Source organism: Sycon ciliatum, chromosome 11 (genome assembly GCF_964019385.1).
Source record: "Sycon ciliatum chromosome 11, ocSycCili1.1, whole genome shotgun sequence".
Taxonomy (NCBI): domain Eukaryota; kingdom Metazoa; phylum Porifera; class Calcarea; order Leucosolenida; family Sycettidae; genus Sycon; species Sycon ciliatum.
Window position 1 is genome coordinate 13,254,744 of NC_088653.1, and position 25,257 is coordinate 13,280,000.

The 25,257-nt window shown below is 49.1% G+C and overlaps 1 protein-coding gene across 1 annotated transcript in view; it reads left to right on the forward strand.

Annotated features, from left to right (window-relative positions):
• Positions 1-25,257, forward strand: part of LOC135826984 (uncharacterized) — a 178,033-nt gene that overhangs the window by 11,156 nt on the left and 141,620 nt on the right. The window contains exon 3 of the mRNA XM_065339506.1: positions 24,007-24,275. Coding sequence (XP_065195578.1) covers positions 24,007-24,275 — 269 coding nt within the window. The remainder of the gene's footprint in view (positions 1-24,006; positions 24,276-25,257) is intronic.

The window sequence follows — 25,257 nt, forward strand, 5'->3', positions numbered from 1 at the left end:
CATTTGATCGCGTGTCCCATGTTGGTGTCCTCCATAAGGCACGTAATGCAGGAATCACTGGGCCACTCCACACATGGCTGTCGTCATACCTGTCATCATGTTCATTACGATGCTTGGTGGGTGGCTATACGTCTACCCAGTACCCCATAACTGCGGGCGTTCCCCAAGGCAGCATACTCGGCCCGACACTGTTTTCACTGTACGTAAATGATGCACCCTCTGTTCTGGTGGATGATGCCCAGCTGGAGGCATACGCAGACGACACCACACTTTATTCCATTGTGTTGAATGGCAGCGCGGCAGGTGCAGCGCACTCACTGCAACTGTCAATCGATCGGCTGCATAACTGGGGACAGAAATGGAAGATTGCATTTGAGCCCACCAAGTCCCAGGCAATGACTGCAACGCTCCGAAGAGCTGACTTACACCTCCCGCCAATCATGTTTGGCGGAATAAAAGTCCCCGAGGCAAACTCGATCACCCTCCTAGGCGTCCTCTTTGACCAGAAGCTGTCTTTTGGGGAGCACCTCCGGTCTGTTGCAACCCGGGCAAGTTAGCGACTTGGTCTTTTGCGCCGGTCAGCTCATCTTCTCCCTCCGGCTGGGCGCAAAACAGTGTACAAAGCATTCGTTCGTCCACTGCTGGAGTACGCCCCACTTATCTGGATTGGAGCGTCATCCAGCCACCTCAGCCGACTGGACCGAGTCCAGCACAGGGCCCTCGGAATCATCGGTCCGGGAGCAATCCTGCCTAGTCTGGCAATCAGACGGACAGTAGCTGCCCTAGCTTGTTTGTACAAGCTACAAGTAATTACGGGCCCACCTCAACTTCTCGCGGTTCTGCCAGCTCGCCGTCAGCAGTCGGCCAACCCGCGAACCCGGACCGACCATGCCAGCGCTGCTGGCCACCAGTTTCAACTGGATGCCAGCCTGCCAGCCTCTACCCCGTTAGTCCTGAAGCGATCATTTCCCCACTGTGTGCTCCACCAGTGGAATGCATTGCCCTGTGATCTGCTCCTGCATCTTCCCCATCGCAGCCGAATGCAGGCATTCAAGACGCAGGTATGAGGCTACCTGCACGCCGAGAACTGGATGTGGGCTACTGACTCAGTCTAATCGCACCTATCTAGTATCTACATGTAGGTATTGCTCTCTTTTTCCTTGTTTTCTCTACTCTCTGTCTCTGTCTCTGTCTCTGTCTCTGTCTCTGTCTCTGTCTCTGTCTCTGTCTCTGTCTCTGTCTCTGTCTCTGTCTCTGTCTCTGTCTCTGTCTCTATCTCAGTCTCTGTCTCTGTCTCTGTCTCTCTCTCTCTCCTCTGTCTCTCTCTCTGTCTCTCTCTGTCTCTCTCTCTCCCTCTCTCTCTCTTTCTCTCTCTTTGTCTCTCTCTCTCTCTCTCTTTCTCTCTCTTGTCTCTCTCTCTCTCTTATTCTGTCTCTCTCTCTCTTATTCTCTCTCTCTCTCTCTCTCTCTCTCTCTCTCTCTCTCTCTCTCTCTCTCTCTCTCTCTCTCTCTCTCTCTCTCTCTCTCTCTCTATGTCTCTCTCTCTCTCTCTCTCTCTCTCTCTCTCTATGTCTCTCTCTCTCTCTCTATCTCTCTCTCTCTCTCTCTCTCTCTCTCTCTCTCTCTCTCTCTCTCTCTCTCTCTCTCTCTCTCTCTCTCTCTCTTCTCTCTCTCTCTCTCTCTCTCTCTCTCTCTCTCTCTCTCTGTCTCTCTCTCTGTCTCTCTCTCTGTCTCTCTCTCTCTCTCTTTCTCTCTCTTTGTCTCTCTCTCTCTCTCTTATTCTCTCTCTCTCTCTCTCTCTCTCTCTCTCTCTCTCTCTCTCTCTCTCTCTCTCTCTCTCTTCTCTCTCTCTCTCTCTCTCTCTCTCTCTATGTCTCTCTCTCTCTCTCTCTCTCTCTCTCTCTCTCTCTCTCTCTCTCTATGTCTCTCTCTCTATGTCTCTCTCTCTCTCTCTCTCTCTCTCTCTCTCTCTCCCATACCCAGTTCGCAAGGCTGGGCGGGTTGTGAGCAGGCTTTCATTTCATCTTTTCTTATTATTTCTTATTATTTCTGCTTTTCATCTCATTACCAAAATTCTGCGCTTTTTCTCCATCTGCGCATAAAATCTAGACTGACAACCTGCTTGTTAAATCATGCACCTGCTTTCAGGCGTAAAAACCCTGTTGTAGAGGTCTCAGTCCTCATTTGTTAGACTTACCTGTCTTTATAAATGTAACTTACTCCAGTTCCAAAAAATTACGCCTCGGCGTTTTCACAGGCTTTTGAGATTAGCTCTCTCCTAAGTCTTTTAAATTGCTTCAAGTTCAAATAGGAAAAATGCCACCCATGGGCTCCGAAAGGGGGAGGAGGATGAAGCCCTAGACACTACGCACGCACCACACGAACACTCTGTGTCCCTGGACGATTCTGCTGCGCCATATGACGATCCGTTGGGTTTGACCTCAAGCCAGCGGAAGCACTCCAGTACACGGCATGACACAGGTGAACATCATACATGTCCGAAATGTCACACCACCATCAAACAAGAACATAACCTTGCACGACATATGCGGACTAACAAATGCAAAACATTGGCTGCATCGCAGGCTGGAGCTGTGTCAGCAGTCTCTGCATCACCACCACACGAGACTCCAATGACTTTAGAGGCAAGTACACCAACCATTACACCATCAGACCGGGAAACAACATGTCCACACTGTTTGAGAAAACTCAAATGGAAACAAAACTTGCCACGACATCTACAGACCTGCCCGGTCTACAAATCACTTTCAACCACCTCAGCCAAAGCAGACGGCAGTAGCGGGGATGGTCGGACGACTTCCGTGATTGATTCAATGCACTTCAGCCCATCTGTAGGTCAGACAATGACTCCTGGAGATGAATTGCGAACAATCCCGCACGAATCCACTCCCTGTCATAATGAGTCTTTACTTCATGTCCTGAATCAACGGGACATGGACAAGGTAGAAGTCCGGCAGTCCCTACTGCTACCGTCAGCCAAAACACCAAGGCATGGCACACAATAAACGCTCAGTTGAAGATCCATCTCACTCAACATTTCCCAACTCATACCTCAAAAACACTAACATCGAAGAGACTCTGGACAAACTAGAGAACTTCATTCACTGGTTTTTCGACCAGAAACCACCACCACCTCCACCAAAACACAAGAATGCAAATAAAAACTGTGCAGTGGAAAAACTCCGGGCTCACAGGCGTGATTTAAAGCGCCAATTCGTAAGATCAAAAACCCGGACGAAGTACCTGCAGCGCTCAGAAATGAGTATTTTTCAATTGGAAAACAAATCAAGCGTCTTTTGAAACAACAAAAGATGTACGACGATCGATCCCGGAACAAGAGGGACCAGGATGCCTTTCTCAATGACCCATATGCCTTCGGAAAGAAATTGTTTCAACCAACCAACCATGTCAAACCCACTTTCTCTGACACTACCTGCTTTGAGTACTTCCAACACACATATGCAGACCAGGATCGTGCCACTTCGTACGAGTCCTGCCCCAGTGCAGGGAAGCCCCGGGATTGCACCCACCCAGTCGATGAGGGGACCCCTACATGGACTGAATTTCAGAATGTTTTGAAGAAGTGTCGCAACACCTCTGCACCGGGTCCTGACAAGATACCTTACATAGTTTGGAAGCTTTGTCCCTCCCTTCAATCCATTCTTTTCACCATCTTTGGGCGGGTTTGGGAGAGCAAGATCATTCCAAGGCAGTGGCAGGTAGCGTGTATCACACTCCTGGCCAAGGGGAGGTGTCTGATGATCCTTCGAAATTCCGACCGATTGCTCTAGCGAACACGTCCGGGAAGATCTTTTTCACCTTAGCTGCAAAGCGCCTCTTGAAACATATGCTAGGCAATAAGTTCTTCGATGGTGACAACCAGAAAGGATTTATGCCTGCAAAGGCTGGGTGCTTAGAGCATACATCACTTTGTTATGAGGCGATGCGTGATGCAAAGACGGCAAAACGCCAAATTTGCATTGCGTGGATAGATTTGAAGAATGCATTTGGTTCAGTGCGCCACAATCTGATACAGTATGCTCTAACCCACTACAGCCTTCCTTTGCAATTCAGGAAATTAATTTTTTCCTACTACGACAGTCTTTGCGCTTTCGTCGTACAACCACACCCACCCACCTTTAATTACAACATTGGTGTTTTCCAGGGGTGCCCCTTGTCCCCGGTCCTTTTCAATATTTGTTTCCAGCTTCTGCTAGACTCACTTGCAGCCCCTGAATTAAGTTGCCTCTCCTATGATTTTAAATCTGCCCCTTTGCAAGTGTCCCAAACAGCTTTTGCTGATGACTTAGGCCTCTATAGCAAATCTAGTGCAGGTTGTCAAAAACTCATTGCGGTCACGGAGGACTTTCTCTCGTGGACCCAATGTATGCAGGCGGCGCCGCACAAATGCAAAAGCAGTGCAGCAAAGCTTGTAGATGGCCGGTACAAACCTTACGATCCCTGCCTGACAATGTCAGGGAGGAAGATCGCTTTCATTGACACTGCAGAGTTCAAGTTCCTGGGGCGAAGGCTGCATGCTGATTGCTCTGAGCAGACCCAGCGGGAAGACATCCGTCAACTCACTGTATCTCTCATGCAAAAAGTAGATCAAGACCACCACAAGCTATGGCTTTACCACCATCTTGTAGTGCCCAAGCTTTCTTGGTCTTTCCAGGTTCTTGAACTCACACAAGGTTTTGTACGTGAACTGCACTTTATGTGTTTACCATTTCTGAAGAAATGGTCAGGCCTCCTCGATGCGCAAACTCTGCCATTCTTTTTATTGGCAGTCGCAAACGCTTTGGCTTACGCCTCCACTACCTTCCTACGGTGTGGAAAAAGTGCCAGTCCATCAAATGGCACATTCTTCGATCGAGTGGGACGCGCGCATGAGGGCGCTGTACACTCTGCGTCGGAGTAAGGATGCGAAGCTGACAAAGCGATATGCGGCGACAATAGAGCTGGAGTGTGCAGAGGCATCAGTAGGTTCAGGGACTCTCCGTTCCACCGTCATCTTCAAGTCATCGTGCAGGGTTGGGTGCTCGTGCTCCGAAGCAGCATTCCAAACCCCCGAGGAAGGATCGTCCTTCAAACATTTGAGGAGATCAACGCGCAGGAGCAGATTTGAGGCTGAAGACTCTTCAGGTGCAAGGCAAGTGGTTGGAGTGGACATCGGTGATGTGGCAGACTCTCGTGGAAATCCCTTTGTACGGTGGTACTGTAAGGATTTGAAATTTCTTCTCGCATCAACCCTCGACGTGCTACCTTCTCCGACGAACCTACGCCGTTGGGGAAACACCGTAGTGGATCCGTACTGTAGTTTGTGCCGTACCTGGGCCTGTACTACGCGCCACGTGCTTGGCGCTTGTCGCGTAGCGCTGGACCAGGGACGTTACACCTGGAGGCACGACAACGTACTCGGGGTCATCGTCAGGAACATGCGTGAGGAGATTCGAATCCGCACTGCTGCAACACCGTACAAACCGAAAATTCAAATGAGCTTGACTTCATCTCGTTTTGCAAGGCGGGAGAGAAGCCAGTTCGCGTTCAGCCCAGACGAAAGTTGGTTACGAGTTGGTTACGACTGATCTCCTGTCAGCGGCCTCAGACTGGAAACTTCTTGTCGACTCAGTTAGTGCAAAGATTTCTTTCCCTAGCTGTGTTGCACTTACCACCCTAAGACCAGATATAGTTCTGTACTCTACGAGTCGTAGGATTGTATTCTGGATGGAGTTGACAGTTTGTGCTGAAGACAGATTCAGTGTCAGTAACTCGCGGAAGGACAGGCGGTATGCGGATCTGGCCGATCAATGCCGAGCAAACGGGTGGCAGGTCGTTTCTTTTTTCGGTTGAGGTAGGTGTGCGTGGTTTCATCCCGGACTCTCTTCGGAGGGCTCTGAAAGCGCTTGGATTTTCTAATCGAAGAATAAAATTTATTTGTAATTTGTGCAGTAAGACGTCTCTGCGAAGCAGCTACATCATCTGGTTGCGGCGTCAACAAAAACACTGGTCGGAAGATCCACTTTTCTGAGGTACTGTATGTGGGGCTCCGTTTATTGAGGTGCGTTGAAATTTATTCTCTTTATCTTATTATTTCTTTTCTATAATTTCCCCATATGAGTTCCTATCAGTTGCTGTGAACACCTTGAGTGGAGAGCGCTTGCTCGAGCGTTGAACCGGGTTCTTAATTCACCATACCCAGTTCGCAAGGCTGGGCGGGGTTGTGAGCAGGCTTTCATTTCATCTTTTCTTATTATTTCTTATTATTTCTGCTTTTCATCTCATTACAAAAATTCTGCGCTTTTTCTCCATCTGCGCATAAAATCTAGACTGATAACCTGCTTGTTAAATCATGCACCTGCTTTCAGGCGTAAAAACCCTGTTGTAGAGGTCTCAGTCCTCATTTGTTAGACTTACCTGTCTTTATAAATGTAACTTACCTCTCTCCCTCTCTCTCTCTCTCTCTCTCTCTCTCTCTCTCTCTCTCTCTCTCTCTCTCTCTCTCTCTCTCTCTCTCTCTCTCTCTCTCTCTCTCTCTCTCTCTCTCTCTCTCTCTCTCTCTCTCTCTCTCTCTCTCTCTCTCTCTCTCTCTCTCTCTCTCTCTCTCTCTCTCTCTCTCTCTCTCTCTCTCTCTCTCTCTCTCTCTCTCTCTCTCTCTCTCTCTCTCTCTCTCTCTCTCTCTCTCTCTCTCTCTCTCTCTCTCTCTCTCTCTCTCTCTCTCTCTCTCCTCTCTCTAACACTATACTGTTCGCTATATATTTCTTCAATCTTTTTTGTTTCTCTTCTTCTCCCGATTTTCTGATGCGTGAAGTAGGCGCGGATGCCGAGACCATTGGTCGGCGGAGCCTGCAGCACCCCATTACCACCGCTGCGTTGCATTTGCAGCCCCGTTCAGTCAATGGCTTGTTAGTCTGTTGTTTTGTCATTTCCTGCTTCTTCCTTCTTTCACGAATTGGGTGCGTGGTTTCAAGTAAAAAAAAATATATATATATATCATAATGGGGAAATCCCACCATGTGGTGCCGCCGAGAGTCGTAAAACTACTACCCCCCCCCCCCCCCCCCACACACACACAGTGAGCTTGAGGTGAAAGAAGCAATGGCCGATTTGGACGAAAAAAGTCTGTTTTACTAGTCAATGCATTCACTTGTGAAGGCAATGAACAGTGCAGTCGATGCCCGGGAATCCTTCTCTTCAACTTTGCATAGTCAAAAGGTTGTGCGGAAGAAGTGGGAACGAAAGTCATTTTCTAGAGGTATTTTCAGGGCCTGGCTGCTGGACTATAAATGGCTCGACACTCTTAACTGTGCTTTGCGGTGTTGCAATAAATAGACTGTGCACTCATGTGCATGTGTACTGGTTTCCTGTGTTCATGTCTGGAGTAGTCTGGCTGTCATGTTCATTGGCGGGCTGTGTGGTCACGAGCTTCGCCATCTTAGTGCAAGACAAAAGACAAAGATGTCTGAACTATCTACATGGAAATAAAAGTTTAATTAAAATTATCTACATGTATGAAAGGTATGAATGCCGCAGACATCACCACGCAACATGAAAATTTGCTTACACAGATCAGGCTTGTGCATACGAAGACAAACAGCTTCAAGGACCTTCAACTACTGGAGATAACGGGCATGACACAGTACAGAGAAATTGGAATCGCCACACACACTCAAATAATCGGTACGAGATAACAAAAGCTAGTACACAGCTGACTTCTTACGAACCTCACCCTCATCAGCTCCACCACCTTCCCTGCCACTTGACTCCTCATCATCCGTTTTATCGCCATCACCACCAGCCGTCTCATTGCCATCCGCCTCTTCGTTATTGTCCTCATCCTCATCCGCCTCCTCATCATCCGCTTCGTCATTATCCGCCTCGTCATTATCCGCCTCGTCATCATCCGCCGCATCATCAACCAACTCATCTTCACCGCCAGTCAGTCTCATACCATCCTTGCTCTCCTTGCTACGCCTTCCCGGTGCCTCTAGCTCATCAGCGTTTCCCATTTGTGTTTCGTTTTGCTTCTGGCTTCTGTTTTCCTTCACTGCTTTGCGTGGGCCTTGGCCATTCCTGAAATATATCTCCGTTTAGTAATTCGCAGTCGACCTCTGCTGTCTGCTTCAGCGTGCTGCGGTGCCCGCACAACGGGACACTGTGTCAAAGAAGTGGGTCTAATTTCTGTGATTGACAGCACTTTAGTTGTTGCCGACTATGTATTTATTTATGTATTTATATCATTATCTCATGGCACATCATGAGGACAGCCAGTAAAACTGAGACAAGGGTGAAAGCCAACCACAGCAGTAAAACAGATAAAAGAATACAAATAAAAGGCAAAGAAGGCAAAGGAGGAGACAAACCAGCAGGATGTCATGCAAATACTTGAAACCTATAATTAAGCAGAGATTTTAGCAACAAAATTATCCATCGACGTGCTGGTCTTTGCCTGCGTTGGTAATGTTGCCCGAAACACATAGCCAGCAAAGATCGGGGATCTAGTGAATAGGGACTAGACCCTAGGTGTTGCTTGTGACAAAGATAGCGGTGTAGTCGGCGAGACGGTATTCAGCAGAGAGGGTGTTCCAGTGTGCAACTGCGCTGTATGTGAGCGAGTGAAAGCCAGAGTGTCTATGGGCTGTTATGTTCTCATGCACACCACTACTACTAGACAACAGGAACTAGTTTGGTGACAAGATAATGGAAACTAATTATTTACATTCTCAAGTGAGGAAGAAGAGCAAGGAGAAGAACACATCAATCCAGAATATGGATGTGTGGTGGAAATGGTATTGCCTTCCCCCCTGGCCCCTGTCACACAACAGCTCAAACAACTTGGTGGAGTTTCTGACTTCTTATACAAACGGAAAGGGCACAGGAGGAGAAAGACGAAAAGACTAGACAGAAAACGACGACGGGAAAAGACACCCGGGAAAAGACTCAAAGAAAACAACACAGAACAAGCAGTAATAAACCGAGGTCTGCGAGGACAAATCGTGACGACCAATCAGGGACTAATACGTACAGAACACATGACTAAGACCAAGACAACCAGACCACGGACGAATCACACACGACTCTCATTCCCAGACCAAACTAGCACTGCGCATGTACAGCATTCACTTGACAGTCACTCTCACACAGACGGAAGCACATCCTCACACTCTGACAACGCGTACTCTTGCATGCACCACATACCATAAACGTCACACATCACCCCATACTCGCGCGTACACTTAGACCATATATGACATCAGACACTGGACTCCACCAGACAAGAACCAAATACAACAACATGAGTAACTCATGGTCGTAACATAAATTCGCAACAGATGCGTGCATGCGTCCAACAGAGACATGACGTAAATTCACATGAAGCAAGGCGTATAACGTAACAATACGCGCTATACGGGTGATAACAACTTGAAGTACATGCACAATACATGAGTAGCTAGCATGATACATCACGTCCCTTCTGAGATAGAAATATAACAATTACATTTACATACATGTATCTCACGCCCCTTCTGAGATGACAACAAGGCATCTAATACCAACTAGAAAGGACGGCAAAGAAGAAAGAGATAACTGAATACAAACATAGCTGAGCTCAACAAGAGACAGAAAGACGCACAGGCAGCTAATCTAAAGTTTGGTCACGAGTGTTCGAAATATTCAGCCTAGACGGGGGTTGGCGGCTTCGCTGACTGCGCCGGACTGGCGGGGCAGGCTGAGTGATGGGGGGGGGGGGGTAGCAGGCATCGGCTGTGCAGGTGCTACGGGCAAGACAACAGAACGAAGAAAGTGACGGTTTCGCCAGTATATTCGGCCACTGGGAAGCTTGACCATGTAGTCGCGGTGGCTCCCAATGGCGACAATGGTACCGCGGGCGTTTTTTGTTTTTTTTAAATTTTTTTACAATGATCACAGCTCACAGGCAAAGACAAAAAATTGCATAGTGGGAGCATAGTGATGGTGAGGCTTTTTGCTCTCAGCCGACCTGAGGTCTCGACGTCTTGGGGACATAAAACGCACCAAAAAAAAAGAAGAAAAATGAAAGGAGTGACAGGTACATGATACGAAATGTTAGGAGGAGAGACAGTACATTAGAAGGAGGGGAATGATAAGACAGACAGTGCTAGGAAAAGTAGGAGAGAAAAGAAGAACAGACGTTATTGGGAATAGTATGTGGAGCGGAATTTGGAAGTCATGGGGTGAGGCAGATATGATGCTGATGATCAGAGATGGTCATGTGCTCACGACCAGTCGTTGGTCTTCAAATAGCGGTTGGCTGCAACTTTGAAGTGTTGCAATTTCTTGGTGCAGAAAGGACCAGAGAAGACTCCGGCGGGCAGCTGGTTCCAGACGGGAACAACTGCGTGAGGGTAGGCTCGACACAGGTTGTTTCGGGAACGGACTGGGAGTTCATTGGCCAGTTGGTGTGCATGAGCATTACATCTCTGGAATGTACTACGGGTGGAGTGGACTGTTCGGTGTTGGGGCTACTTGGGTGGCAGCATCCTCTGTAGAAGGGGATGCGCATCCGGACAATGCATCTTGTACAGGAGGCAAAGTGCTGCAACCATCCGACGAAGAGCAAGACTCGGCAGCCAACACATTGGGGCGATGGCACGGATGGCCCGGGCTTGCACACGGTCGAGTCTTGCAAGATGGGATGGGGTCGCTCCCATCCAGACAATAGGGCAGTACTCCATCACTGGGCGCACAAAAGCATTGTAGGCTTGGATGCGACCGGGCACGTCTAGGAGGTGGAAAGCCTTACGCAAAGCACCAAGTCGCTGTGTTGCCCGGTGGGCTACGGTACGAAGGTGGCGCCGGAAGGTAAGCTGACCATCGAAACTGATGCCCAAGATTTTGAGCTCCTCCTGTTCCGTCACATTTGATCCGTTGAAGTTGATCGGTGGCATGTCCCATTGGGTGAGGTGGAAACTGACGGTCAGTGCCTGGGATTTGGCTGGTCCAAATTTTATTTTCCATTCTTGACCCCAGCGGGAGATGTTGTTGACTGCTAGCTGGAGGGCTTGGGTGGTATCTTCTTGGGTGGTGGGGGTGATGTTGGCATACAGCGTAGTGTCGTTTGCGAACGAGGCTAGGTCAGCACCGGCTGGTACGTGGTCCTCGCAGTCGTTCACGTACATGAGGAAGAGAGTCGGACCCAGAATACTGCCCTGGGGGACTCCAGCCTGAATTGGGAGCCTTGAGGATGTCTGGCCACAAATGACCACTTGAAGGTAGCGTTCACTGAGGTAGCTGCTGAGCCACTGGTGCAGTTGCCCACGCAGGCCGTATACGTCGGACTTGTGTAGCACACCGGGGTGTGATAGGCGATTAAACGCACCGGCAATGTCAATGGCGAGTATGCGTGCTGCGCCTTTCTCCCCGGCTGTATGCAGCCACTGGTGGTGGAGGCTGGTAAGGAGGTCGGCTGCACTATGACCATGGCGAAATCCAAACTGTCTGGTGGAGAAGACGTTGTTCGACTCGAGGAAGCTTGTGATTGTTCTGCTGATGATTGTCTCCATCACCTTGGACAGAATACACAAGAGCGAAACTGGACGGTAATTGGAGGGTAGAGACTTTGATTTCCGTTTGAATATAGGGACTATGTTGGCAATCTTCCATGTCTTGGGCTGTATCCCAGTTTGGAAGCATTGGGTAAACAGTATGGAAAGCGGTTGCGCCAGTTCAGCAGAGCAGGCGTTCAACACTCGTGCAGATATCCTATCCGGCCCGGTTGCCTTTGATGGGTTGAGCTGGCGAAGGGTGCGTTCAACAGCAGCGACGCGGAAACGGACGTCCAAAAGAGCCTGGTCAGTTCGAGGTCTGACATATGGGAATGGGGCTGACAGGTCATCTTGTCCAAGACTGCATTTGCTTGCAAAATAGCGGGCCATACATTCTGCTTTGTCTGCGCTGGCTGTGTACTCACATCCATCGGGATCACGTAATGTCGGAACAGATTGACTACGCCCATTGCCAGAGGCACGCTTGACGTTGCGCCACCAGTCGCCGGGTGGCAGCTGCTTTGAGGTCATTTTCTGTCTCAGTTTCGCCATGAAAGCACTCTTGGCAGTTTTGAGACAGGCAATCGTTGAGAGCCGTGCATCTTGGTAGGCTGACTGCCGATCGTCGTCAGACTGGTCGTCTCTCAGGCACCTCCATGCACGTCGTTTCCTCACTGTGGCAGCAGTGCACTCAGGGGTCCACCATGGAGGATCTGATGCTCGGGTTTTCAGAATTTTAGAGGGGATGAATCTCTTCATACCCTCAAGGATCCTGTCTGAGATGCCAGTGCATGACAGGTCTGGATCAGTACGGGCAATAGCTGCCCAATTGGTGGTTCTGAAGAAGTGACGGAGCCTGGTCCAATCAGCATGCTGATACCTCCATACTGTTCTTGATATGAGAGGCTCGCGTGATGCACGGATCTGGAAGTCAGCAAGTATACAGGCATGGTCAGATTTGCCAAGAGGTGGCAAGACAGTAGCCAATGATTCTACGGGTAGGTCGGACCTAATCAGGTCCAGTGTGTTGCGGCCACGCGTTGGTTGGTCGACTAGCTGCTCAAGACCGTGCATGTAGCACATGTCCTCTGCATGCTCGCCGGCTCTAGTTGTTCTGCTACTGTGGAGCCACTCTTGGTTATGTACATTGAAGTCTCCAGCAACTATCACAGCAGAGTTGCGGCAGGCTGCGGAGGTGAGGCCCCTGCAGATCACGTCGAAGATGCTGGTGTCTGTGTCTGAGCACGTTCCAGGACGGTATGCAGCACATATAGCCACAGGCCGGCCAGTTGACAGTTTGACGTTTAGCCATACTAGCTCCTGGCCGAAGACATCAATGGTATCCAGTTCGTTCATGGCTAGTGTGGCCTTCACCCAAACTGCCACCCCGCCACCATGGCGGTTTCGATCGCGTCTCAGAGGCTGGTAGTAGCCAGGAAGTGTCAACTCTGCTTGAGTCACAGCCTCTGACAGCTTAGACTCTGTTACTATGGCAACATCTGGGGATTCAGCATTGAGCACATGGCGGAATTCATCTAACTTACTCATTAGCCCAAAGGCATTTGTTACGAACAGTTTCAGGGTTTTGTTGGTCATTACCGGCTTAGGGGTGCAAACGCATTGCCAACTGAGACAGAGTACTTGGCTGCTTGGTCTGCAGGTGGTGAATCTCGCTGGTGGGAGCGAGCTTTCATCCCTGGAGTTCGACTCGAGGTACCTGCATCGGCAGAGCTTCCATCCTCACTGTCCCTTTCATCTGCACTGCTTGCGTGGCCAGTGGTATTTGCCTGTGGTGCGGAAGATTCTGCGGTGCTGCTGCTGCTGTTGTCGCTGCTGCTGCTGTTGCTGCTGTTGCTTCTGTTGTCGCTGCTACTGCTGTTGCTGCTGCTGCTGCTGTTGTCGCTGCTGCTGTTGTAGTTGCTGCTGCTGCTGATTTCGCTGTTGCTGCTGCGGTTTCCGCCAGAGTTTTTGGAGAAGCGCCACGGTCGGCAGTACAAAGGTCCAGGCCAGAAGTTGGGGGTGGTGACAATAGGCATGGAGGTGGCATCTACAGTGACTCTCGCTGATAATCGTCCACTCTCTCCTACATGTACACTGCAGGTATGCACGGGAATGGAATAGCCTGACATTGCCTGTTCGCTTCTGTCCATGATGAACTGTTTCAGGCGGTCCTCTGTGCAATCTGGGGAGATGTTGCCCATATAGGCAACAGAGCGCTTGGTCTTGGGTGGTCCTGCAGAGTCCAACTTCCAAGAGTCGTCCGTGATGGTGCTGAACACAGGCTTGGAGTTCTTGACTGGCAGGAGTTAAGTACCCTCTGCGTCAGAGTACATGACATTGTACTCCGTTTCCGTGTCCACTGAGGGCACCGTCTTGCCTGCGTGCCACGGTGTGGCAGCGCTACGGGTACGGGGTTCAGTGTGCGTTCTCACGTGTTCTGCCTGCTGCTTTGGCTTTTTTTCACTATTTGGGCGAGGCTTAGACTTTCCACTTGCTGCGGGGATCTTGTAGATCCACAGGGCAACCAAGGTGGAGGGCAGGCAGAGAACGGGCAGACTGGTTGTAGTGCTGACTGGCTGCTTCAGACTGGGCAAAGGCACGACTGTCGATTTCGTCAGCGGTTTCTTGCCACCCTGGGGCAAAACGGGTCCGGTGGGCAAGCACGAATGACGACAGAGGGCGGCCAAACAGGGCCTGCCCTGGGCTCTGACCGGAGCTACGGGGAGTGTTACGCCATTCCAATAAGCCACGACAGAAAGCGTCGACATTAATGCCTCCGTTGGTGGTGGTCTTGGACACGAGAGATTTGATGGCCTTGACAGCCGCCTCCGCATGGCCATTCGATTGTGGGTAATGCGGAGTGGATCTGACGTGGCGGACTTGCCAATGCTGACAGAAGGCGGAGAAACGCTGCGCTGTGAATTGCGGACCACCATCAGTCTTCAGGACAGCTGGGACACCGAGATCCGCGGACCAGCCTAGGAACACACGGACTACGTCAGCGGAGGTGGTGGTGCGTCCTATCTTGGCAACACAGGGCCAGCCGGTCTTGCGGTCCACGTATACCAGGAACTGGTAGCCTTGTCATTCGAACAGATCCGCGCTGGTGCTCTCAAACAGGAGGGCAGGACAACGATTCTCAGTTGCCAGCAGAAGTTCCTTCGCCTGGGAAGGTGCGTGGTGACGGCATTCAGCGCAGCTGCGAACGATGTAGTCAATGTCGTTGGACAGCTGGGGCCAATACACCACCTGGCGAGCACGAGCCTTGGTACGGTTGAGACCTTGATGAGCAGCATGCAAATCGTCAAGCACACTACGCCTGAGGGAACGCGAGACCACAATGCGAGGACCTTTCAGTACCAGGTCCTGGTTGGCTGTAAGATTAATGACAAACTGTCCAATATGGCTGGGCAGCAGGACATAAGTCGCGTTTGTCGTCGGGAAATCCATTCCGGACGGTGGTGAGGAGTGCCTGATAATCCGAGTCAGCTTGAGCGGCTTCTTGGAATTCGGCAAACTGGAGATTGGCAATCTGGCCTTCGGTGTCTTTCCGAATGCAAGCGCGTATGGCAGGAGTACGAAGGGCTGAGTGTTCACCGAGCTCATCGTCAGGGGTGGGATCATCCACCGGATTGCCGGACAGCGTGTCGGCGAAAGCGTTGTCAGTACCCTTACGCCAAGTGGCATGCAGCTGGTATGGACAAAGATTCATGACCAGGCGTTGGAGCCGGGGATTCTCAATCGGATCGAGGGAGTACGAGTTGATGATTGGTGTGAGGGGCCGGTGGTCGGTGATAACCTCAAACAATGTACCGGGAAGGTAGAGAGAACATTTCTTCACCGCCCAGACGACAGCTAGGAGCTCCAGTTCGATGACAGCATGCCGGGATTCTGGATCCGACAGAAATCGACTGCCACACTGGAGAATGCGCCAATTGCCATCTTGCAACTGCCGCAGAACGTAGCCAAGGCCATGCAAAGCAGATGCATCGGTCTCTAGGCAGAGTGGCTGGTCACTTTGGAAGAATGACAGCGTTGATGGTGACAACAGCTCAGCCTTGGCAGCGTTGACTGCGTCTATGTGAACTGAGTCCCATACAACTCGTTGGACGTCTTGAGCAATGGGCGCAATGGGGCGACGTGCTCAGACGAGTGCGGCGTGAACTCACCACACTGGTTGATAAGACCCATAAACGATCGGAGATCAGTGCGGTTGCTGGGAGCTGGAAACTGGCTGATAGCTTTGACCTTGGCATCATCGACGGTCCAGCCGTCAGCACTGATGCGGTAACCACAGAACTCCACGGCTGGCATGCCGAACACAAACTTCTTGGCGCTCAGAGTAATGCCATTCTCCAGGGGGCAGAGCAGGACATCCCGGACGTGAGATCGGTGGGTGGGTAGGTCATTATCGTAGATGAGGCAGTCATCAACGACCTTCTGGAACTGGGAGCTATGAGCGAACGCGGCGTCTGTGCAGCGATTAAACTCGTCTCCGGCAGAGACCAATCATTGTGGGTTGCGTAGGTACCTGTACCGACCCCAATGTGTCATGAACGTGGTCAACGGATGGGAGGCCTCGCTCAGAGTAACTTGCCAATAGCCGTGGCGGGCGTCTAGCTTGGTGATATACCTTGCGTTGCCAATGCTGGACACAGAGTCACAAGGGCTTGGTGCGGGGTGAGCAGGGCGTTCGACTTGGTCGTTGAGCTTTTTGAAATCAACGGTGAGCCTCTTCTCGTTTGTCCCCTTCTTGTCCACGATGACAATTGGGTGACACCACGTACTGGGTTCGGTGACCTCCTCGTTGATGGCATCCCGGACCATGTCATCCAGCTGGAACTTTGCCTGGTCACGGTACGCATGCGGGATATGGCGGGCATGATATGCAGCGACAGGCTTAGCATCAGCTCGCACTCTAATTTCCATAGATCCACCAAGCATCACAGAGTCATCAAAGACGTCAGCGAATTCAGCTAGGAGTTCGGCTCTCATCGTCTCTGAGTCGGTGGCTTTGGACACAACCTTGTCCGCAGGTGCATTGGGAACAACCGGTGGGACCACCTGTTGGACTGCTGCGATTTGCTTCGGCCAACCGGACGGCAAGTATCCCAGGACAAGCATGGATGAACAAGATAGGAGGGCATCAGTCAAACCATCATAAACATGAATGGTGGACGTGTGCTGGTTTGGTCCACAACTAAGATACGCGGAAATCTTGCCAACAGGGGTGAGACTGGCACCATCTCCGGTACGAACATCGTCGACGTCGTCAAGCAGGTTCTCGACAAATCCGCCTTACTGGTCAAGGTGTTGAGTGCCGATGGCATGAGCGTCGCTACCAGTATCCGGGAGCCAACTAAGAGCAACGGGCTCTGGCTCGGTCACAAGCTGGGTAGCAACGGAAACTGTTGCGTCGTCCAATAGAGATGCTCGTTTGAGTCACAAGTGTGCGATCTTGGACGAATTGTCCGGCTTCTTGGCAGGCCTGTGGCACATTGCCCGGAAGTGACCCATTCCATTACAGTTGAGGCACACTTTGTTGATCGCTGGACACGGCGATTTCGTGTGCGCTGTGGGTTCGCAGTTACGGCACTTATCACGAGCAGAAGTATGCTTCCCCTCAACTGGGGGCTGTAAAGCTGACTTCGCGCTCATAAGACGACTTCCTGGCAGCATTGACTTGGTCGGCGGTAGGGATGTGGTGGCTGGTCTGTGTGGCTGCCTCTTCTGTACGACACACCTTGACTGTCACCTCCAATGGCAGGTCGGAGGTAGACAACAGTTTGTGACGGGTGGTATCGTCCAGGATACCGATCACAATGCGGTCTCGCATCATGTCCGCGTGGACCCGCGCGAGATTAGCCTTGCACGTAGAACAGGCATGTGACGAAGAGGCAGAACAGAGCTCGTGTTCCACAAAATCACACGTGTTAAACAACTCCTTCAGGGAAGTGTGGAACCCGTCAAACAATTCCCCTTTCTGTTGTGTGCGCTTATAAAATTCAATACGGTCAAGTGTTGGGTTTCTTTGTCGGCGAAGAAACTGCTTGACCGCCTCCAAGTCGTCACACGCGTCAGGATTGGTCACGATGACAATGGTGCCCTCCCTGATAAAACGCCTGAGGTCTTCATCAAGGCATTGACGGATGGCAGATACCCTGGTTTCCTTTGACTGTGCTGTCAGGTGCTGGCACCGAGAAAAGTCTTCCCACAGTTCCTGCTAGGCAGCAACCTCTGACAGGGACGCGGAGGACAGCAGCATGGGTCGCTCCGCCGCAACAAGCTTTGGAGCTGGCGGCGCTGGCGACGAGCGAGGCTGACTCTGTTGAGTAAGACCAGTGATAATTACATGAGCCAGAGCACGCTAAAATATGACCACAGACCAAAAATTCGATTTTCAGTTTTTTGTTTAAAAATGATCTAACACACCTAATGTCCACTGTCTGAATGTTTTGGATTAATGGGACATGTCTAAGTGTTGGTACAATGGTATTATATGCAGCACTGTTGAAATGGCGAAATTCTATGTACAGCAATGGGATTGTCATTTTCGCACACAATTAATATGCCCCTTGGTTCATCCTTTCCGGGTCAATTCCTCTGTCCAGGGTCTTATAGCATGAGCTGACAGGTACTCAGCCACATCCAAATTGTCTATAAGCAGCTGAGCTGGGTGTCCGAAATACCTCCTGTTTGGAGCACCACTGGAGAACCGCCAGCGAAAACACGGTCAACATCTGTAGCTGGCCAAAGAAGTTGGCACTCCACGTCCTCTCCATCACACTCCACCTGTACTTTCAGATATACAGTATACACTGCTGCACACAGTCTTCCAGTTCCTCAACATACTAGATGTCGCACTCATATTCCCCACACCAAAGCCCATCTGCACACGGTTTTCTCCGCTCGCCAGAGAGCACTGCTTTCGCTGCATACTGCTCATGCTAGCGATGTTCCGCATAAGGGTACTCAAATTATCGACTTGAGCAAGTTGAGGGAGCAGCAGAGTCCATTGATTGTTTTTGCACTTGCAACCAATACTGGCATTGTCCCGGATATGTGCAGCGGTGTCCATTCTGGCCAAATCATCGGCCGACTCACCTCCCAAGTCAGTGTCGATGCCAGTCGCTTGCCAGGTTGTCATCAGAGTAGAATTCCTCGTCACTGCAGATCGTGGGACTACCAGCATCAATTCTTTTTACGCTCGATGAAAGTGTCGTCCTCAAATGACTCGTCGCTGTAGCCATCATCGTCTTCCTTCTGTTTCCGACCCGAATCCTCAAAATATTTTATCCTGCGCATGGAGTGCGATGATGTCGTCTTCTTCCGCTCCGCAGTACATTACTACTACTAGGCTCTTCTGTCGATACATTGATGACGATAAGTTTTAGGCGACTCAGCGCAACGTGGAATACAAACTCAAACAAATAAACTTACTTGCATCCGGAACAGTCCAGTCGACCGAGGAGAACAACAACAGCGACTCGCGTTGCACTGCACTTCGTATTTTTTTGCCGCGGAATTCAAATCGCGATTATCTCGACTTTTTCAAAAAAAGCTGTGGTCATGTTTTAGCGCGCTCGGGCTCACATCAAGACGCTTCTCTCGTTCATTGGCTGCCTCCATCTGCTTTTTGAGGAGATCGGCAAGAGCAGCGATATCTGCGCTCGGCACACTTGGTGCAGCTGCATCTGACATTTCGAAAGACGGTCACGACTAGAGAATTAAATAAAATTTTAATTGAACCTGCAGGCCTTGTGCGAACACAAGCGGGATGCACCACGGACAAGAAAAACACAAGCACGAAACTTCACTGCGCCATGTTATGTTCTCATGCACACCACTAATACAAGACAACAGGTACTAGTTTGGTGACAAGATAATAGACACTAATTATTTACATTCTCAAGTGAGGAAGAAGAGCAAGGAAAAGAACACATTACGTCCAATAGAGACATGACTTAAGGGGGCTCAACCCCGAAGAGGGAGCAAAAAACATTATGGTAAATCGATCTGAACTGTGTGTTTTCAGATGGCCAGACACCTAGAGAACTGGTCTGGGCTATTTCAAGGATAGGTTTATTATGTGGTTCCCCAGCTATGGGGGTGTTATTGTACCTATGTTTTTCGGCAAAAATTCAATGATTTCTCACTAAAGGCGTAAAATTCCAGTTGGTAATACTTCAAAAATCCTGAAAGTGGGTATGGAGGGGCCTACAATACTGTCTTCTTTGGAAAATGTCCACAACATATGCCCAGACCACTGTGAGAGGCCAAGGTAGCCCAGAATGTGATTTGGCAAAACGCGTATTTCAGCAGACCGGACTTTAGACTTGTTTGAATAGTGGAGAATCGAGACAATAACATGGTCCATTTTATGGTCATTATCTGCTCTTCAAGGCCATAGGAAGGCTCTACAAAAATAGATTTTTATGTCTACCATCTCGTTTCTCCGTGAGAAACAAAATTTGTGACGGATTTTGCATATTCAGCTTGAAAGTCAGATTCAGCATTGTTGCCAAAATGAGTGTATCGACTTCATTCAAGCTTCACTTTGACTATGTAGGGCGAGAAGCATTTGCTATAGACCAATCCCAGACAATACCACATGCAACAGTCACAACTGAATTGTGTTATTCACATCTTTGTTGTATATTGTGATGTACATACATAATATAATGTACATACATACATACATGCATGGGTATATCAAATGTACAAAACAACGGATTATAAGTATAACGCTGTCAATGAGCAACTTGAGTTGCTTGGTTACTGCTGGATGCGATGGCTAGCAGCCACTGTTGGTATTGTGGGTTCGCGCCTCCAGTGTGCAGCACAACGTGAATGTTTGAGCAGATAACTGCAGCATCATCACGAGTGGTAGAAAGTGGGGACGATGCTGCACCTCCTGCAGCTGCTGGAGTACTTGTGCGGTCTGGAGCAGTGTGTAAAATAGGGGTGTTGGTGTTGGGTCTTCCAGATGCTAGATGATGTGTTATGCGTTTTGCAATAGCAGAACTCGTTGTGACTAGCACACGCCCATCGCCACCCGGTTCGTGCAATAATCCAAGGATGCCAGTTCCCTGATTCCTCTCAAATGCCAACACCAGATGATTGTACCTGTAGGCATGATATATAACGTTGTTGTTGTTGAAGAATATTTAGACTTCTACAAACACCCATGTTGCAGCGAAACGCCCACTCCAGCTTGTTTGCTGAGACTGTGACAGAAGCCTGACTAGTGCTGCAATGTGTACTGCTGTGATTCATGATTTCAGTTGACATTCCTTGCCTTGCCTTGCCTGGGTAATATTGCAGTTCTTCACAACATGCATAACACTTTTATGCTGCATTTACAGTCTAGGTCAAGGCCGAGCTCATGAAAATGTGGCAACTTGACCATGCATAATATTACGTGTCTGTGACTGTCTCTGCTCAAGTTGTTCTACAAGGCATATTGCCAATATTTCAATATTCAGTTTTATAATATATACAGATTCCTGTCATAGTTCAATGATACAAGCACAGCCATACTACCTTGAACCCACAGCCTTCTCCTGAGAAACACAGGCACAGGTCAGAACTCACCCAGTGCAGCCTTAGAGTTCATAGGATCCATGCTTTCCACTCCATCCAGCATGAGACTCACATGTCTGACCAAATTCTCCTGCCCACACATAGAACACTTCACTGGCATGTCGCTGTGCTGTTCCTACTGGCTGTTCCAGACCACACTCATTACTCACAGAGATCAAGTCTCTACTTGCAGACACTACACTCTGACTCCACTATCTCCAGGTACTGCAGGTACAAGACCAGTTTTTCTCTCACAGTCGTCAGTAATATTTTTATCTGGCGACTGGAAAAGAAAAAATAGATATCGTTCCAAGTGCCACTCAAGTGGATGCACTTGAACTTGAGAGAAGCATGTCACTTACCTGCGTTCTGAGACTAAATACATGTATCACTGGTAGCTGGGCTCTGGACAATCTTGCAGGTTTACTTGTCTTCACTGGCAGGCGAGACTGAGAAAAGGGCATATCTGAGCTGGAAGTTAGAACTACACGACCTGAAGAAGATTGAACACGCTTTGTTCCTGAGCGCCCACGAAAACGGCCGTGCCTATTGATAACTACAAGTACTTGACACGAAGCTCCATAGCTCCATCGATCGCCGACATCCAGCAAACCAAAATGGAAAACACAAAACGTTCAAACTGTTCAAGGACTGCAGTTTCTTTGAATTCTCGCAAAATAAACTTTTGAACACGACTATTTCTCGCAAAAAAACTTTCTCCAGCCGCGGACAAAATGTTTTCAAACGCGAAATTTTGCATAAAATCATGCCCAGATTTCGATGCGCGCGCAGAAGTACTGAGCCCCCTTAATCACGTGAAGCAAGGCGTATAACGTAACATTATGCGTTATACGGGTGATAACAACTTGATGTACATGCACAATACATGAGTAGCTAGCATGATACATCACGTCCCTTCTGAGATAGAAATATAACAATTACATTTACATACATGTATCTCACGCCCCTTCTGAGATGACACCAAGGCATCTAATACCAACTAGAAAGGACGGCAAAGCAGATAGAGATAACTGAATACAAACATAGCTGAGCTCAACAAGAGACAGAAAGACGCACAAGCAGCTAATCATAAGTTTGGTCACGAGTGTTCGAAATATTCAGCCTTGACGGGGGTTGGCGGCTTCGTTGACTGCGCCGGACTGGCGGGGCAAGCTGAGTGATGGGGGGGGGGGGGGGGTAGCAGGCATCGGCTGTGTAGGTGCTCACGGGCAAGACAACAGGACGAAGAAAGCTACGGTTTCGCCAGTATATTCGGCCACTGGGAAGCTTGACCATGTAGTCACGGTGGCTCCCAATGGCGACAATGGTACTGCGGGCGTTCCACAACTTGCTGCGGGGATCTTGTAGATCCACAGGGCAACCAAGGTGGAGGGCAGGCAGAAAACGGGCAGACTAGTTGTAGTGCTGACTGGCTGCTTCAGACTGGGCAGAGGCACGACTGTCGATTTCGGCAGCGGTATCTTGCCACGCTGGGGCAAAACGGGTCCGGTGGGAAAGCACGAATGACGACAGGGGCGGCCACACAGGGCCTGCGCTGGGCTCTGACCGGAGCTACGGGGAGTGTTGTGCCATTCCAATAAGCCACGACGGAGGGCGTCGACATTAATGTCTCCGTTGGTGGTGGTCTTGGACACGAGAGATTTGATGGCCTTGACAGCCGCCTCCGCATGGCCATTCGATTGTGGGTAATGCGGAGTGGATCTAACGTGGCGGACTTGCCAGCGCTGACAGAAGGCGAAGAAATGCCTTATACCGTAAACACAATCCTAATCTATGCATTCAGAAAGAAAATGTCACAAAACTGAGACTCTTCTGAGAAAATGTCACAAAACTGAGACTCCTCACCTAGCATTCCCACTATCCGATAACCTATAAGTAGTTTGTTTCTCCGTATAGCCTCTATTGTGAGACGATTTTCCCTGATGATAGTCTCAAGAAAATCGATTAGGAACAACCATTTTAGATACATGTATTCTCATTCATCATTTTGTAATGTCCGCTTCACTTATACTATTAATCACACCATGCAATCCCAGTATTTACCTATACACCATGCAATACCAGTATTTACCTATACACCATGCAATCCCAGTATTTACCTACACACCATGCAATCCCAGTATTTACCTACACACCATGCAATCCCAGTATTTACCTATACACCATGCAATCCCAGTATTTACCTACACACCATGCAATCCCAGTATTTACCTATACACCATGCAATCCCAGTATTTACCTATACACCATGCAATCCCAGTATTTACCTATACACCATGCAATCCCAGTATTTACCTATACACCATGCAATCCCAGTATTTACCTACACACCATGCAATCCCAGTATTCACCTACACACCATGGAATCCCAGTATTTACCTACACACCATGCAATCACAGTATTTACCTGTGCACCATGCAATCCCAGTATTCACCTACACACCATGCAATCCCAGTATTTACCTATACACCATGCAATCCCAGTATTTACCTATACACCATGCAATCCCAGTATTTACCTATACAACATGCAATCCCAGTATTTACCTATACACCATACAATCCCAGTATTTACCTACACACCATGCAATCCCAGTATTTACCTATACACCATGCAATCCCGGTATTTACCTACACACCATGCAATCCCACCATGCAATCCCAGTATTTACCTATACACCATTCAATCCCAGTATTTACCTACACACCATGCAATCCCAGTATTTACCCATACACCATGCAATCCCAGTATTTACCTACAACACACCATGCAATCCCAGTATTTACCTATACACCTTGCAATCTTACCATGTACAAGTAGACATTGCTTTTCCATGTGCTTATGTTTGTACTGTAGGAATGGAAGCAGCGTCTGAAGAGGAGAGTGAGGACAAGTATCGACCACCAAATTTGGCTAATGTGGACAGTGATCACTACTACTCAACCAATGCGCCTCACGCAGATCTGGTGAGAGCATGTGAAGATGACGATGTGGAACAAATCCGACAAACCGTGAATATAGGCACTCCAACCAAACCTGTGATTAGACCGGATCTCTTGAAACAAGTGCCGGAGCCATACTTTACGGTTGGTATTTTTAATGCGAGAATTCCCATGACAATCATGGTAAGTCAGAAGTATCTCCTCCCTCCCCCAAGTGAATGCTGCTTTGCCAGTGTCGCACCAAAGCAATTTTTACCTCTCAAACTATGTACAACTTGTAATTAATTTCAACAACTTTTAGCGGTGCATTAGTTTAGGGCTGCAACGGGTAGGGGTTTTGTCGGGTAACGGGTCCAGGTATTTTATCCGGGTAGTGCGGGTACCCTATCAGGTATTTTGACACAGTTTGTACTGTGAGTGTGCACTTGCGCTACATAGAAATTGTACAATACGGAGGATTAGCAAGATGAAATTCGCGTTCGCGTTCGCTCTCCAAGCAAAGTCGAACTCAGTGACGGAATTCGCGTTATGAGAAGGCTTAGCAGACAGAATTCGCACTTGCATGACGTTGACACGACGAACATTGCGTACAGACACTACAGCGTGGTAAATTTATGACTGCCCTGACACGAATCCGCGATTCGTGTTCCGACTACTTTTCCGAACGAAAAATGCGAAAGTACGCAATCCAGTTCGCGAACTGAAAAATGTTTGCGAACGCGAACGCGAATGTCGTCTTGCTAATCCTCCGTAGTAGCATGTACATGTAGCCATGCTATTTCCATGCACCGTTGCAATAACACTGTACTCCAACCACCTGATCGATTTCTCAGGAGAAAAATGGATACCCTACTACTTCCTTCGGAAACAAAAACTTCGTGACTTTTTGACATTACTTTTCAAGAAGTTACTGAGCTCAACAAAAGTGTTCTTTTAGAAGAGAAACACTTCAACACATTCAATCGACATATGTAAAATATTTACAGGATCGATTAATGGGAGTAGAGTCTCAGTCTGGGTCGCCATCGCTCGACTCATCACCGCTGAAACCGTTCCAAGTCGCAGGTCGATTAACGCGATGTCGTATGTCATGGAGAAGCTTCTCCATGTCCATGATCGTCTTCGCTGTTACCTGAATGCCTTCCCAACATCTCTGCAGAGACCA